At 44.4% G+C, this 17,831-nt stretch overlaps 1 protein-coding gene across 1 annotated transcript in view; it reads left to right on the top strand.

Annotated features, from left to right (window-relative positions):
- DOCK2 (dedicator of cytokinesis 2) overlaps positions 1-17,831 on the top strand; it is a 425,439-nt gene that overhangs the window by 34,079 nt on the left and 373,529 nt on the right. Inside the window, exons 6-9 of the mRNA XM_082456398.1 lie at positions 1,262-1,410; positions 6,772-6,907; positions 9,293-9,447; positions 13,445-13,526. Coding sequence (XP_082312524.1) covers positions 1,262-1,410; positions 6,772-6,907; positions 9,293-9,447; positions 13,445-13,526 — 522 coding nt within the window. The remainder of the gene's footprint in view (positions 1-1,261; positions 1,411-6,771; positions 6,908-9,292; positions 9,448-13,444; positions 13,527-17,831) is intronic.

Raw genomic sequence — 17,831 nt, 5'->3', positions numbered from 1 at the left:
ACAAAACTCAGGAAAGTACTACTCTTACAGTTTTATTATGAAGGATACAACTCAGGAACAGCCAATGGAAGAGAGACACAGAGGAAGGTACTGGGGTAGCGATGGGCACAGAGTTTCCATGCCTTCCCCAGGGAAGGCATGCCACCCTCCCAGCACATCAATATGTTTACCTTCTGGGAAGCTACTTGAACCTCGTTGTTCAAGAGTTTTTATCCGCATTTCATTACATAGGCATGATTGAATGATTGAATCAAGTTCCAACCCTTCTAACCTCCCTGGAGGTTGGGGGTTGGAGCTGAAAGTTCCAACCCTCTAACCACATGGTTGGTTCCTCTGACAGCCAGCCCCCATCCTTGAAGCTCTCTAGGACTCATCTCATTAGCACAGACTCAGGTCTGGTCAAAAGGGGCTCGCTGTGAATAAGAAAAGACACATCTATCACTTAGGAAATTCCAAACGTTTTAGGAGCTCTGTGCCAGAAACTGGGGACAAAGACCCAATAGGTATATATACTTTTATCACTTCACACGTGCTTCCCAAATGCACAGCCAAAAGCACTTGGCACAATTAGAACATTATTCAAATAAATACATGAAAACAAAACAATGTCATCAAGTAGTACCTGTCAAAAGCTTGGAGCCAAAGAACTTCTCTCTCTTTTTGTTAAAAAAAAGAAATTAACAAATGTGAGAGAGGGGTTAAAAACATATGGCCATGAAACTGCAACTTTCTCTTGCCCTTAAACAGAAGGATGGGAAGAGACTAGAGGAGAATCACCATATGGGTCCCTAATATGTGTCTTTGTACCACCAAAAACCATCTCATGTCCCTTGGGTTGTACGCATGTTACACTTGGGGGAACACTGCCTCAGAAACAGGCCTTTTGCACCAGAGCAGTGGCCCTGGTTCTCAGCCCTTGAAGGGCCTGGCCTCTGAGACCTGCATTGCAGCAGATGTTCATGGCATTCCTACTCAACATGTAACTTTTTGGATAAGAGTCAGAAATAACCCCTCTTTTTTTAAACCAGGAAGTGATTGGGATTATTACTTTTGCTTTTGAGAAACCCCTGTGGCCCTGGGGGAGGAAACGTGTCAATGACTCAGACCACCACCCAGTCCCTTCATAGCTGGGTAGGGGCCAGGAGAGGCACTCGAGCCATGGCCCCTGAACGTGCATGCTTGGCTTTGGCCCGGTTTGCCAGATGGAGGCCCAGGACCTTGGGTGCAGGTGGCTGCGAGTGTTTCCTGTTCTTGCTCCTAGGCCAGCAGAAAGGAGCGCTTCTTCCAGGTGCAGTCCATGATGTACGACTTGATGGACTGGCGGTCACAGCTCCTCTCGGGAACTTTGCCCAAGGACGAGCTGAAGGAGCTGAAGCAGAAAGTCACGTCCAGAATTGACTACGGCAACAAGTAACCTCTCTCTCCTGCAAAAAGATGTGTTCTTTCCCCACCCACCCCACTTCTTCCCTTTCTCCCTGTGAGAAGCTAGGTTTCATTTTTAGATGCGAGTTTGCCACTTTCTATCTGGGAGAAGGCTGTTAGCAACGACCATGCTTGTGTGCCTTTGCTATCACCCTCGTGGGACCCAGGGACATGCAGGCGGAGAGAGGCTTGCTTATGCAGTGGTTATTAGCGGGCTAGAGATTTAGGACACTCATTTAACCTACTTCCAAGGGGCTGGGGAGCACAGTCATGCTGGTTCACTTTCGGCTTAGTTGTCATTTTATTCCTGCATTTACAAAGCTCTTTCTTAAATCCCAATGTGAGACTTAATGCCCCTTCCCCATCCTACATTAATCTAAGCCACATGCCATCAGCTAACTCATATGCACAGTTACAAAAGCATTTCCTCAAAGGGAAAGAAGCAGAAATTGGTTAGTTTGAATGCTGTGAAGTTAAGGAGAGTGTGAAACAATATTTGGAGGCAGGACAATGCACTAATAATAATAGTAATGATAATAACATTATAACTAACACTAACGCCTAATCCAAGCTTATTATGCACCAGTCTTTAGCTTTGTGTTTCACATCCATTGTCTTATTTAATTCTTTTTTTTTTTTTTAATTTTAAAATTTTATTTATTTTTTGGCTGTGTTGGGTCTTTGTTGCTGTGCGTGGCTTTCTCTAGTTGTGGTTTGTTGCGGTGTGCAGGCTTCTCATTGCAGTGGCTTCTCATTGCAGTGGCTTCTCTTGTTGTGGAGCACAGGCTCCAGGTGCGCAGGTCTCAGTAGCTGTGACTCGTGGGCTCTTGAGCACCGGCTCAGTAGTTGTGGTGCACGGGTTTAGTTGCTCCGCAGCATGTGGGATCTTCCTGGACCAGCGCTCGAACCCGTTTCCCCTGCATTGGCAGGTGGATTCTTAACCACTGCACTACCAGGGAAGCCCCTCTTATTTAATTTTATAACAACTGTATGAGGCATGCAGTTTTAGTATACTCATTTTTGCAGATGTAGAAGCTGAGGCTCTTAAAGAGGTTAACTAACAGGTCCAAAGTCACATAGCTAGTAAATTGCAGAATCAGAATTTAGACCAGGCAATCTGGCTCTAGAGCCCCTGGGCCTCACCATTATACTAGTTGGATAACCTTTGAGAACTGTAAAGGCCCTCCCCCCTCCTGATTATGTGAATGCTCTCCAAACATCCTACTTATTTGTTTATTCATCCCAACAACAAACATGTATTGAGCACTTATGATTGGCCTGATTTCCTGCTAGGTTTTTTGAGGCCACAGAAATAAAAGTTCCTGTACACTAAGGGACCACAGTCCAGTTAAGAGTGAGCTACAAGTAAACTATTGATATGTATTGTGGTAACTTTGATGGCTTAGGAGGCAAGAGCATTCTTAATTCAATTTGGAGAAGGAAGTCAAGGAAGGCTTCCTGGAGGAGGTGACCAGAGCTAAATTTTGAAAGATAAAGAAGTGTTAAGTAGGTTTTTAAAAAAAGGGAGGCTGGGAGTGCATGAGAAAACATAGCATGTTCAGAAGACTGCAAAGTGGGTCAGAAGCCTGGAACATAGGGCCTGAGGGGGAAGTGGAAAGAGCCTATTCAGTGGGAATAAAAAAAGAAATTTTCCTGGCAGCCAGGCTTCCTTGCCTTTGTCACACGCACTAGGAAGATGATCCAAAGAGGAAAGCCAATGGGTCCAACTTATGGCTGCTTCCCATCCCAGGAGCACGGTCCCTCTGCTGGTTCCCCTGCTGGCAGCTGGCAGGCAAGTCCAAATCTGCTTGTCATGCTCATCATCCCAAAGTGACAGGAAGGGTTTGCTCTGCAGCTGTTGCCGCCATTGGTACAGTGATATCTTTAGCTGAGCATGGTCACAGCTGGGACGTGGGAATTGAGGGCGTTTTGCTGCTTTGCAGTAATGGCATCTGTGACCTTCAGATGTTTCCTCATGGGGGCTTCTGACAATAAGGACCAAGGGTGGAAAAAATGGTCACCACTCTTAGGAAGCCTTCCCTGATTTTCCCCCACCACCCCTGGCTGGGTTAGGCACTCTTGCAGGCCCTTAGCACCCTGGCCAGTAATTACCTCCTTACTGGCCTGTCTCCCATGCTGTGTTGGGAGCTCCTCTAAGGCAGATTCATTTCTATGTACTGGGCATAGCATCTGCATGCAGTAGGTGAATGGTGGTGAAAGGAGAGAGGGTCCTCCCTAAATCAGCCTCCCTCTACAGCATCGCCTGGGTCAGCACTGTGCTTTCAGTTTCAGTCAGTTGCCTTTGGGGAAGTGAGAGACATCCTCGGAGACCGAGGCCCTGAGCTAAGGGGCCCCTTGTTTCTTGCCTCGCTTCCCTGATGACTTCAGCTGGAAGTGAGAGAGATTTGGGCACCTTAAATTAATATAGGCCTGGTGTCTCGGGGGATCAGAGCTCTGATATGGGATAGGCAGCTTCCTGAAAACTAGAAGGCCAAATTTCAGGTCAGAGTGTCAGGAACAGCATGAGGACCATCAGCCTCAGGCTGTGAGAGTCAGGGAAGCAGGACTCTGAGTCTTGGAGGACTGGTCAGAATCAGCCTATTTCTTCCCCCAGAAATTCCATTCCTTCCTTCAGCCATCAAACTTTTGTCGAGCACCCGAGAGGCCCTCAGGACACAGACATTTACAAAAGACAGCCTCTCTGTGCAACAACAACAACAAAAGGCAAGCAAAGAGAACAAATAATAGCTTTCTGAGTGCTTACTGTCTGCCAGGTACAGTTTTAAGCACTTCCCATGCATTAACTCGGTTAAGTCTCGCGACAACTCTGTGAGGCAGGTACTATTATCATCCCTATTTCTTAGATGAGGAAATGGAGGCTCACAGGCTGATTAGGTCATTTTGCCCAAGATGCACTGGAATTTGAACCAGGTTGCTTGGCTCCAGAGTTCAAGCACTTAACCACTGCGTTCTACTGCCTCCTGAGGACTATGAGGATTAGTAAGAGAAAGAGAAGTAAACAGACAGTTGAGTAAGAAGTCATGCATTTCATGAGAGGAGGAAGCATGCACAAGAGGGTGGGAGGAGACAGGGCAGGGGGTGACACCTGCCCTGCATCACACAAGACTGGCAGGAATTATTAGGTGAAGAACTTTAGAGAAAGAGAGAGAAGCTGAGAGGAGCTGAGAGATGAGCATGAATATGGAGAGGAAGGTAGACAGGGGCTGGGATCTCGAGGGCCTGAGTGCCAGGTGGAGAAGTTCGGATTTGTCCAGAGAGCGATGGGGAGCCACAGGAAAAGCCATTTCTGTTTTCTTCACCTTAAAATTTTTTATTTTTTTGAAAAAGGCATACAGTGAGGACTTTCTCCCCTGCCCTCGTCTTGGGTTCATTTTATCACTTTCTTGAACAGAGAGAGCAGTGGGGCTACCTCCTAAGGAGAAACTGTCAAAATGCTCAGTTCTCCAAAATGAATGGTTTGCTGTCCTATTGGGAAGAAGCCTCTCCTGATCGTGGGTCATGGGAATCCCATCAATCCTGCCCCTTGTCTACTAAAGCTTCCAAGTTTCAGATGAAACTGGTAATGGACAAGCTCTTTGGTATCCAAGGAGTGAGGAATCCTCAGACGATTCCTTCAAATCCCAAGACAGCTGGACCCGGGAGAATGTTTTATTCGTACATTTTAGAACGGAATCCACTTTGATAAATTTCGAAGAGAAAGGAGCTAGAGAGATCTCAGCATTAAATTACGTATTGGCTATGCTCCGTCTTTTCTCGGGTCGTGAGAGCCTCCGCTCAGCATTAGTTGAATACATTTATTCCCCCTTAGCGTCGCCCATTCAGCAGCATGGCTGTGCAACATTATGAGTCATATCTAGTTGGAAGTTAATTTCCTAATGAATGTGGACAAATGGGTGAACTTTGGCTCCCTTCTGTTTGCATTTGGATGACATGAGAGATGTGCCTCTCAATCCAATTGTCAAATAAGAGATGAAAACGTAGTCTCCTTCATCTGTCCTTGCTGCCCTGACCCTGTCTGGTGCTTGGTGGTAGTGGTGCCTAAGCAGGACCACCGTTGTTCCTCTCAGAGTCTCCATCAGCCCACTGCCCCCTCCCCTCTTTGTATGGACAACTGAGGTCCTCCATGTCAACATCAGGTACAAAAGCAGCTTCAGGTTAGGACCTGTGCAAACATAACCCCCGTCCGCCAACCCAATGCTGCCTCTAAGAGCCTCCTATCTTGAAAGTATACCATAAAGGTCAAGAGTGCAGACTAGGATGCCATATTACTTTTTACTAGCTATGTGACCTGGAGTAAATTATCCTCAGTCTTTTCTTCATCTGTAAAATGCAGGTATTAATAGTACTTCCCTCACAGCATTGTTAGAAGAGTTAAATGCCTTTATATGTGTGAAGAATTTAAGGTACAGCTTATCGCAAGTGCTGTGTGAGTATTTTGCTGTTGCTAGTATTGATGCCAATCAGAATGGCAGATGCAGTTGAAACAAATCAATACCAAACAGGGAAAATCTTGTGACCTGGAAGTCACAGAGCTAAAGAGCAAACTGTGGGTAGCAATGGATATATCTGAGATTTCTCCCCCAACCACTATTTTCAAGGTATCATTGAATAAGTGGTACATGAATACCTTCTCTGCATATGTATTATATATCATACTATATTATGTTATATTATATAAACATTAAACAAGTAGAGATAAGGCCAAATTCTCCCTTGACCCCTCCACCCCTCCTAGTCCCAGTGCCCTGCCTCTCCTCACAGGCACGCATGTTGGTAGTTTGGTGCATTTTGTCCATACCTTTCTCTCTGTACATGCACCCAGGTAACATACCTGTCTGGGTTTCTTTGTTTGCTTGTTTTTTACTTAAAACACACTGTATGCATCTTTCCATGCTTGATTTTTTTCTTCAGTAATACATATCATTAAACATATCAAAACTATATCATATTTTTAAAACCCGACTACATAGAATTCCATTACAGATGACAGTTTATTTACCCATTCCCCCTTTGACCGACATTTTAGTTTTTTTCAACACTTTGCTGATGCAACACACATCCTTGTTCAAGTGTGGTTGTTTTTCTAAGTTCAGTATCACAGGAAATACGCATTAAAATTTTCTTAATACACACTACCACAGTACCTCCCAGAAAGGCTGAGCTACATCAGTGTGACTCACAGCTGTGTGCAAGTTTGTCTGTATAGAGCTGTGCTATGGGAGCCTATGATCCTCAGAAATCAGGTGAACTTTCTGGCAGAAACTTCTCACCAACGTTCTACAGGTTTCAGCCTCCCTTGATTTATCATCTCACATTTTTGCTTTTCAGAATCCTTGAGCTTGATCTGATTGTCAGAGATGAAGATGGAAATATCTTAGACCCTGATAATACCAGCGTCATCAGCTTGTTCCATGCACACGAAGAAGCAACTGATAAAATCACAGAGCGTATCAAGGAAGAGATGGTGAGCTTTGTGAACTAGGCTTGGCCAAATGAAGCAGGCTTTAGCACATCATAAGCTTAAAATAATAAGCTAATTAACCAGACTGTATATTATGCAAAGGGACATCTGTCCTACGACCTGAGATGATCAGTAACCACATGCATTTTATTGTGTTTTTGTACTTGGATCTTGATTCATTCCACAACCAACCCCCAGGTGGTTTAATGCCAGGCAAGTTTCCTATTCTCACGGAGCTTTTATATTCCAGAGAGGAAAAAAGAAGAAATGTTAAAAAAGTAAATAAGTAAATAATTCCAGATGGCGATAAGTTTCTAAAAAGCCATCAATTAGGGTTATGTGAATCAGAGTGAATCAGGAGCTATTTTAAAAGGTACCATCAGGAAAGGCCTCTCCCAGGAGGGACATCTGAGATGACACTTGTATAATGTGAAGGCAGCAGGCCTGGGGAGATCTGGGGACAAGATGTTCAATGCAGGGGGATCAGCAAGTGCAAAGGCCCCAAGGTAGGACTGAGTTCTGAATGTTCAAGGAGTAGAAAGGTCAGTATGGATGGGCCATAATGAACAGTGGAAGAGTGAAGGCAATGCTTTGGAGAGGTAGGTAGCAGGAGCCAGTTCTCATAGGACCTAAGGGTCACGGGAAAGAGCTAAAATATTATTCCAACTGTGGTAAGAAGCCAATAAAAGATTCCAAGGAAACATAATCTTTAAAGGTTAACATAATCTGATTTATATTTTTAAAAAGTATTTTATCCACTGTGTATTATTCGAAAGCAACTTTATTTTTAGCTCTACTGAGATATAATTTTCATACAATAAAATTAATTCATTTAAAATTACAGTCTAATGGATCTTATTAATACATGGTGTTGGGCAGACTCTACCTCAATCAAGGTATAGAATCGCTCCATGATCCTAAAAGTTTCTTTGAGTTCCTTTGCAGTCAACCCCCTTCCGCAGTCCCAAGCCCCAGGCAGCCCCTTTTGTGACTGTATTTTGTCTTTTCTAGAATTTAATATAAATGGAATCATATGTCTTTTTTTAATAAATTTATTTATTTATTTTATATATATTTTTTATTTTTGGCTGCGTTGGGTCTTCGTTGCCGCATGTGGGCTTTCTCTGTTTCCGGCGAGTGGGGGCTATTCTTTGATGTGGTGCGTGGGCTTCTCATTGCGGTGGCTTCTCTTGTTGTGGAGCACGGGCTCTAGGTGCGTGGGCTTCAGTAGTTGTGGCACGTGGGCTCAGTAGTTGTGGCGCATGGGCTTAGTTGCTCTGTGGCATGTGGGTTATTCCCAGACCAGGGCTTGAACCTGCATCCCCTGCATTGGCAGGCGGATTCTTAACTGCTGCGCCACCAGGGAAGTCCCATATGGTTTTTGTGTTTGACTTCTTTTACTCAGCATGCTGTTTTTGAAGTTCGTGTTGTTGTATGTATTAATGTTTTTTCCTTTTCATTGCTGAGTTGCTATACCATTGACCAGTTGCCAATGGTATATATCATTGATCAGTTGTTGAATATGTGGGTTATTTCTAATTCAGGGCTATTATAACTAATAACACTATGAACATTTTCATATAAATCTTTGTGTGGGCATATGATTTTATTCTTTCTGGATAATAATCGTTGGAGCATATGATAAGTACATATTTAACTTTTTCAGGTACTGACATACTATTTCCCAAAAGGCCTGTACAATTTTGCATTCCCATCAGCAATCTATGGGAGTGCCAGTTCCCTACATTCTTGTTAGCACTTGATATTGTCAGTCTTTTAACTTTAGCCATTCTAGTGGTTGTGTAGTGGTATCTCACTGTTGTTTTGAATGTCCCTGAATGACTAGTGATTTTGAGCATCTCTTCATGTGCTTACTGGCCTTTACCATTTGTATCGTTTTTTTGTGAAGTGTTTGTTCAAATACCTTGCCCACTTTCATTGGGTTGATTCTCTTGTCATTGAGTTGTAAGAATTCTTTGTATATTCTGGATACAAATTCTTTATCAGATATATGTTTTGCAAATAAATTTTCTCCCGGTGTGTACCTGGCCTTTCATTTTCTTAAATGTGTCTTTCAAAAAGCAAAATTTTTAGTTTTGATAAAGTCTGTTTAAGCATTTTTTTTCTTTTATAGTTTGTGCTTTTTATGACACTAAACTTTATGTGGAAGTCTGGGTCATTTGTGGTATTTCCCAAGATCAAGGCCAAGAGAGTCAAAGTGACTTGGCTCAGACAACAGGAGCTTTTGGTGGAAGGCCTGGATATAATGCTGAAATCTTTAGTCTTGAAACTTACATGATTCTTAATATTCAGGGCCATCTTTCTGTTGTCCTAAGTGGTGCTGGGCTAATTGTCTCCATTTTCCTCCCTTTTCCTTCCACCTCTCAGTCAAAAGATCAGCCTGATTATGGAATGTATTCCCGGATCTCCTCATCCCCTACCCACAGCCTCTATGTCTTTGTGAGAAACTTCGTGTGCAGAATTGGGGAAGACGCTGAGCTCTTCATGTCCCTCTATGACCCCAACAAGCAAATGGTCATAAGGTGAGTGTTCAACATTGCCTAACTTCTCTGTATTCGGGAGGTTGGAGTTGGCAGAGCTCAGAGTGCCTTTTCCTTCCACCATCACTTGTGGAGAAATTCCCACCCAGTAGAGAAACAGTCTAGCTGAGAACGTGGAAATAACTTCTTCTTTTAGGGTGTGGGAGTCAGGTGGAAATGTTACGTACACCACTTTTTTTTTTCCCAGAGTAGGGTTATGGTTACACTGTCGGGTTTTGTAAACAGTTTTTTGATTCCTGGAAGACAACCAGAAATAACAAGATTCAGACAGGTAGCACTGAATAGAATAAAAATACCTATTTTAAAAGGAGAGTTAAGAAATGAACGGTGAAAACGCCCTGTCCTCAATGGCAGTAGCAGGCTTAAGAGTGTGGGCTCTGGAATCTGCGTGGGTTCACACCGTGACCCCACCATTTACTCTTTCTTAACCTTGGGCACGTTGTTAATCTTTCTTAAGCCTGAGTTTCCCATTTGCAAAATGTAAGTGTCAACCTCACGGGGTCATTTCTTTTAGACTTTAATAAGAAAAAGCACAGGAAGCACAGGGCCTGGCACATGGTGCTCCAAGTGGCAGTGGTTATCATTGTTACTACCTTAATTAATTGTTCTTGGAAATGAAAAAAGTAAGGGAACTTCCAGGTACCTCAGCTCGAAGAAGGGAAAACACGTTTGGGAATCTCCAGAGGAAAAACTTTGATGTACTTCTGGCCCCCACTGCCAGCCCTGGCGTCTGCTTGTGGCTCAGTCCATCCTTCCTCCCAGGTGACCTCTGCCTGTCCCCTCCAGTGGGGTTCTGAGCCAACACGTGGTCCTGTATTTGAGATCCCAGTTAACGCAGTACAGTGGGGCTGGGGCATGATCCTTCTGCTTCTGTGGAGAAAATGATATCTTCTTACCTTGGTTGTGTTGATGATTAAAGGAGATAACATACAGTTCCTACTGAATTATAAAATTCACTTTAGAAAATAATGGTTCTCTTGGAGACATTTATGAAACATAGAGGGGCTATCCATCTAAGAAGACGGAACTGAGGTCTGTATATGATCTCACATAATCGTCATTACTCCATGTGATTTGGGTGAGGAAATGAGGCTCAGAGAGGTCAGGTGACTTGCTCAAAGGCACATATATTTATAAATGGCAGAGCTGAGCTGTCTACCCAAGTCCATCTGACTCCAAAAATAAGCTAGTTTCCAGTTTAGTCTGTCACCAAGGAAAGAGTTGTATCAAATATCCTCAGTGGTTCTCACCAGGGTCTTAGCACTGTTACGGTGGGAAGCTATTCTTTATAGCAAACTTAAATCCCTAATTTAAAGAATCAGCCCAGCTCATCTGGCTAGGCCTCAGCAGACACTGTGAACAAGTGTTCCTGCTCCCTTAGAACCCACTTTGAGATGGTCTGCGTGTCGTAGGCCCCTTGCTGTTCCTGGTCAGCTGCTCCCAAGGCACCTGTGACAAAGATCCCGAAAGCACTCCCTGCCTCTCAGAAAACACAAGGATTCCTCATGGCTGAATTGACAAGGGTGCCTGGCCTGCTGGCTCATCTAAGTGATGGATGGCCTGAACCAGCTCTGTGGAGGGAGGCAATGGATCAGTGAGGTGGCAGCTCTGTTCCCCGATGTGCCACACCGAATGATGCGCTCGATGGGGCATGCCTGCATGATGCCTCTGGGAGTGCCAGAGACACAGGGAAGCCCTCGGAGAGTGAGGGCTGAGGAGGAGGGGACAAAGGGGCAGAACCCCCCCTCCCCCGCCCAAAGAATAAAGAATAAAGAAAAAAAGAGTAGAAAACAAAGAAAGAAGAGAAGAGGCATGATACAGGAAAGGGGCAGGGGAACTTGGAAGCACTCCCCAAGTCGGTCTGACTCTGGGTAGCTGTTCTTTCCCTAAGAAACCAAATTTCTCCATTCCTGCCTTCCCTAGCCAGGGTGTGCATACAGTGAGCCACAGGCAAGTTAGGGCAGCCTCAGTGTGGCCCAGATGTGAGCTGGGGAGAATTTGGCTGGGACCAACCTTTCAATATTGCAATGAACGATGGTCCGATTCCAATGGATGCCTGCAGAGATTTGGTTTGGGAAACTTAAGATAAATTTTGGTAGTACAAAAAAGCAGCAGTTCAGGCATCAGGCCAGTGGCAAGGCTAATTTCCAAAAGGAGCTCAAGAAAGAGTTGGAATGGTTCTCCCTCTTCCCCTGAGGAGGGTGTCATGTGGAAGAGGTCTTACCTGTCTTGGTGCCAGGTAGGCCTTCAGATTTACCACCCAGGTCTTCCTGGGCAAAGATGGATGGGGCCAGCTCAGCCCTCTAAATTGCTTTTCTGATTTATGATTCTATTTCCCCTAGAAGAAAATTGCTGGTGCCTAGTGTTTAGACCTAGCAGGCTAGTTCTCTACTGGACATGCTACATGTGATTAAAGGTCCTGGGAGATACCCAGGTATTTCACTATGACAGTCCAGAAATAACCAATGGAAAATAATTTAAAAAATTTTTGGGGGGGATGGAGCCTTGGAGGCTTCCTGGTTATTTTGCTGAAAATTCCACTAAAAATTTTAGATCTTACTAAAAAAAAAAAAAGTACATTTAACTTGATTAAATTTTAACCATTGGTTAATCTGGGACAGTGTTCTTTTTGTTGTAAGTTCTATTTCCCCCTTGAACCTTGCTCAGACTGCTCTTAGTAGTCTTCTAGGGGTGAGTGGAGAGAAAAGAACAAGGCATCAGAGAGAACAAACCTCTAGAAAGAAGGCAATTCCCTTTAACTTTGCTGAATTCTCTTATTATGCCTTTTTTGGGCTGACTTGGTTTTTGAGTTTTATTTTGTTTGTATCCTAATTCAAGATAACGGGCATTTATTTAGAACCAACGATATGCTCCTGGATGGCATGGAAAACTGAATGACTCAACTCAGCAAACTATACCAAGCTTCTCCTAAGTTAAAGAAGTGCTAGATTTCCTGATCTTGCCGATGCAGCTAGACTGACTAGTATGAACTACACAGGGTTGTGTGTATGATTGCTAGAAGATGTGTATTGATAAATGATCAGATGTCAGAACTGTGTGACTGCCCTTCATAAAACCTGTCAGTGGGTTCTCATTACTATCAGGATCAAGTCAAAATTCCTGAATGGCCTATAAAGCCTACATGGGCTGGCCTATCTTTCTAATTTTTCTCTTACCACTTTCCCCTTGGATCTGTTTTTTAGGTGCATCAAGCTGCATCCTGTCTCAGGGCCTTTGCACGCATGTTTGCTTTGCCTGAAACATTTCCCTTTCCCACTCTCTTTTTCCTGACCAACTTTATTTACATGTCACATCCTCAGCAAAGACTTCCCTAACCACCCAGGCTAGGCATGGTTCTTCTGATATACATTCTCACAACACCCTGAACTTTTTCTTTGTAGCATGATTGCGTATAAATAGTTGCCACGACTGCATTTAAATCATTACTTAAGTGTATCTCAGATAATGGCTAAGGCCCTCTATGGTCCATCACAGTGTGACATTCCTTCAAGGAAACGGTCCGACATCTAACGGATAATTTAAAATAATTCAAATCTTTACTCAATCTTGAAAGGGGAATAGGGTGGGAAGGACAAATACATTCTTAATGCCCAGCAAAACATACAAAAATCCTTTCCCTCTCACTCCTGCCACTCTTTATCACCTCTACAGAGATTGCTGCTGCTCCTCAAAAATATTAGATAGCTGGGTTAGAATTTGCTTACTAGATGGGGGAGGGAAAGAGGTTGTGAATACCAAATGTTAGTAATTCCTTACCCCTGCTTGTCTAACGTCTGTCTCCCTGATGGGACTGTGATCTCCTGGAGGGAGGGACAGACGGGGAGAGCCTGTCTCAGACACTCCCATGTCCCCAGTTGCCAGCATGGTGCTGGGCGCATAGCAGAGGCTCGGTGAATATTTTTGCCTTATGAATATTGAGACCCCTAGCAGTAATGGGTTGCCACCCCTCTTCCCACAGTGAGAACTACCTGGTGCGATGGGGCAGCAGGGGCTTCCCAAAGGAGATCGAGATGCTCAACAACCTGAAGGTGGTCTTCACGGTAGGTGTGCACTGTCCTCTTGTACCACATCCCATACTCACGGACATGATCTTGGAGAGGGGGCTGGTCAGGTGGTCAGGAGGGAGCGTGGCCTTGGTGCAGAGCTGTGTTCTGGGCTTTTTGTAAAAGGAAGCCATTGGGAAGATGGATCTCCTCCTTGCTCTCTCTTCCTCGCTCCCTGTCTTTCTCACTCATGTGTACACAACGCAGAGCACTGTGTAAACAAGCACAAACCTCTTCCAGCAATAATGTCTAGGTGTACTAGGTACGGCAGCTACTCTGATTTTCTGGTTAATTCGTGGTTAACTTGAGTTCCTGACTTTGGTTCAGGCCGTCTAAAAACCTTTCCAAAATACATCAGATTAAAAAAGGCCTTCCTAGAACATTGACTGCCTTGGTAAATTAGGCATTCTGAACATAATTAAGTCATAGATGACTAAAGAGCTTACGATTCCCTGGGATCATCCTTCTAAATACCAGTACTCACCAGGCAAGACATAACAGAGAAATGTTGAAATCAACTGCTATTTGGATGATTTATTTCTAAGAGTGAACTGGCTTTTTAGTTCTAGAAAGGAGAAACTGGAAAGAAGGAGATAAGAGTTATCATTTCCAGCAGAAACCCCTCTCTTTTCCTGTTTTCACCGAGTTGTGTTCAGAGTATGATCTTAAGATATCTAAGGATATTGGTATTTTCTGCAAGCGTCTCTGGGGAGAAGAGCATTTATGAGATTTTTCACTGTGTCACCTGTGTTAGCAAGGGAGATGACAGAGGAGGAGCGAGGGAGGGGTTTGGGCATTACAGAGTGACCGACATGCTGGATTAACCTGCCTTGCTCCACAATAATTTTCCAGTTACAGGCCATTAAGTTCTATGTCTTATGTTATGTTACAATTAGATTGGAGCGCAGCTGATTTATTTTGTTTGTTATTTCCTGAAAAATGGGCTAGAGGCATGGAATAAGATCATAGATCCTAATTGCTTAGACAGAGTTTTCTTGGCATATATAAATGTGCCTCAGTGCCGTTTGTCTCTTATTAGTTAGAAGGAGGAGCCTATTTATTTTCTTGATAAATAGGAGAGTCCCACGGGGCTTCCTGATTTAAACCAAGAGACAGATGTTTCACAAGAGGGAGAGGGACAGGGAATCAATCAGTGGTTCCTTTTGCAGAGAACCAATTCATGATGTAAACGTGCAGGAAAGGTCATCAGCAAATTTGTGTCGCTCAGTAATAATGAGAATGTGATCCTGCCTTTGTGGAATTCTGCCTGTGCCACCACCTCTTCTTCACACAGCAAACGAACTTGAGAGCCTTGGTTGACTGGCTTAATGGGTTGACACTTCCTTCTCTTGAAATGATGGGAATCTTCATTTCAGGACAAGGAACGTCATGGTGCTCTAGCTTCTTTTACTGATTCAAGAGCTACCCAATGAGCACCTACTGTGTGTAAGCTCTGTGCTGTATCTGGGGATACAGCAGTGAGTAAGCTGATAGGCTCCTGCCCTCAGGGTGTGATGGGGGGAATTCAGAAAATAATTAAATGAATAAATAAACAAGAGAGATCTCAGAAGGCAATCCATGCAATGCAGATAATTAAAACAGGGTGACGTGATGGCGTTTGACTGGGAATTACTTTCAACTGGGCATTGAGGTGATGTTTAAGTTAGATATGAGATACGACTTGGCAGGCACGTGCCTTGCTGGCCGCATTTCTCTTGTCTCTGGATGTCAGCTCTTCCTAGTTTCCTCTTTGGAGACAGAGCCCGAGGAGCTGGCACGTGGGTTGGGCTGATGGTGGATTTCCCTTCTGTCTGCTTTATGAGCATTCACCCTCCATCGCCCTGTAAGAGGAAAGCGCATATACCGCGAGGTTTCCTAATAAGACTTTGCCCAGTTTGGGGGTTGCTGCTAACACATGGGGGACAAGACTGAACAGTAAAAGGAACACTAATGAATTACTAAATCAGGTAACACGTGTTTTAAGTTTCATTTAAGTTTAGTGTCTCAGCTTCCCCAAACGTCTGAGTTTTGTGAGGCCCAAGTGAGAATGATTGGGAGACACTGCAGACTGAAGCCTAGTTCTGAGATTGCCTGTTTATACACTCTCCAGAGAATGGCCTGTGTTTAAGCATTTTTACTTGCTCTCATAGCAATAAGCTTCTCTAGTACCAAGGGCCTCTGATGAGGAAGCTCTTAAAGATCTGGTGTCTTCTTTTGAGCAAGTGAAATTTTTTCAAAGAGGAATGGAAAAAGGACTTACCTAGGAATCTTAAATGGTTATCTAGTGTATTAATTTGCTAGGGCTGTCATTACAAAGTACCATTGATGGGGTGGCTTAAACAGTAGAAATTTATTTTCTCACAGTTCCGGTAGCTGGAAGTCCAAGATCAAGGTGTTGGCAGTTTTGGTTTCTTCTGAGGCCTCTCTCCTTGGCTTGCAGATGGCCACCTTCTCCTTGTGTGTTCATGTGACCCTCCTTCTGCATGTCTGTGTCCTAAACTCCTCTTATCAGGACAGTCATACTGGATTAGAGCTTACCCTAATGACCTCATTTTAGCTTAATCACCTCTTTAAATGCCCTGTCTGCAAATACAGTCACATTCTGAGACAGGAAGGGGTCAGCATATGAGTTTGGGGGAGACATAATTCATCCCATAACATTTAGGAAGGAACCTGTCAGGTGTCAGGGCTTCTGTGTCTCTGGAATGCCTCTGAAAGATACCAATATAGATATTTCAAAAATATAAAAAATCCTAATGGGAGGAGAGAAGTAATTAGGGATGGAGGTCATTGTGAGGGAAGCAGGACTTGAGCTATTAAGGATGGAAAGGATTTGGATATATAGAGGAATAAGGGGTAAACTTTAGAGGCAGAGGTACAGATGGGGGGCTTAGGAAGAAAGATCTAGAGTTGAAAGTGAACATTGTGTGTTTGTGGAACAATAAAGAAATCTTTGTGACAAAAATAGAGTACTTGCATGCGGAGAATAGTGGGGAATCAGTGGGATAGGACAGCTGGAAATATGTTTTGTCTAGGACATTTCATTCAGCTGGGGAAAACTAGCACTAACAGGGTAGCAAATAGCGAGCTATTAACATTGTTGCGGGGAGAGAAATGAAATGATGAATGTGGCTCGTAAAGATGAATTTCAGGGGGATTTCAGGGTGGGTTGGAGGAAGGAGTCAGGCAGGCCAGAGAAGAGGCTGTCCCACCATCTGGATGTGAGATAACTGGAATCTCAAACTCAGTTGCCTACTGGGCAAGGCGGGAAATGCAAATGAGTGGAGGGGCTTCCTTGGTCAGAAAGCCGCCTCTCCCCTACCTTCCCTCTCTCCCTGCCCAGTGGGGAGACTTGGGAGAGTGGAGAAGCAGCTGGCCATTCCTCCAGCTTTGAAGGGACAGCCCTTGTATCAGTGAAGATTCTCCAGGGAAGTTGAACCAGGAAGATATGTAAATAGGTAGATTTGTTGTAAGGATTTGGCTCATGTGATTGTGGGGGCCGACAGGTTTGAAATCTGTAGGGCTGGACGGCAGGCTGGAAACTCAGGGAGGATTTCTATACTCTAGTCTTGAGGCAGAATTCCTTCTTCGCTGGGAAACCTCGCGTTCTGTTCTTAAGACCTTCAACTGATTGGATGAGGCCCACCTACATTATGGAAGGTGTGTCCTTTACTTAAAGTTAACTGATTGTAGATGCTAATCAGACCTACAAAATACCTCACAGCAACATCCAGACTAGTGTTTGATCAGGCAACTAGGCAGCATAGCCTGTCCACGTTGACACATAAACCCCCAAGCAGGAAGGTGTGGACCACTTTGAGGCCATGTCTTGTTCCCAGAGACTCTGCACACCCCTCCCTCTTCTTCCCACACCAGCCACAGTGAGAGGCTGGGGATGGCGGCTTTACCCAGGCCCTGGCTCTGATGTCAGCTGACAGGCTGCTCCCAGTACCTATGCCTGCGTGAGGATTAACTCAGAAGAGAAGCGACTATTCTCTAGTGAGGCCAGGCCCCGGGATCTCTGCTCTGATGCCAACAACATGCCTTGACATCCCTTCTGCAGCTGATCTCAGCTGGAAGGGGGTGCCAGGAACACTGAAGCTTTTAGATTTGAGCAGGGCACTTGAGTGCTGAGGTAGTCCAGGTGGTTTCCCCTCCTGTGTGCCTTTGGTGGTGAAGGAAATGTATTGTGGTGGTTAGGTTGATGGACTTTGGGGTCAGAGTGACCGGACAGTGTCTGCAAGGACTGAGGTCATGTCCTCGGGGAAGACCCTTATCTTCTTTGTGTCTCAGTTTCCCCAT

The sequence above is a fragment of the Balaenoptera physalus genome (genome assembly GCF_965194825.1).
Source record: "Balaenoptera physalus genome assembly, chromosome: 3".
NCBI lineage: Eukaryota > Metazoa > Chordata > Mammalia > Artiodactyla > Balaenopteridae > Balaenoptera > Balaenoptera physalus.
This window is presented reverse-complemented; position numbering and strand designations above follow the sequence as displayed.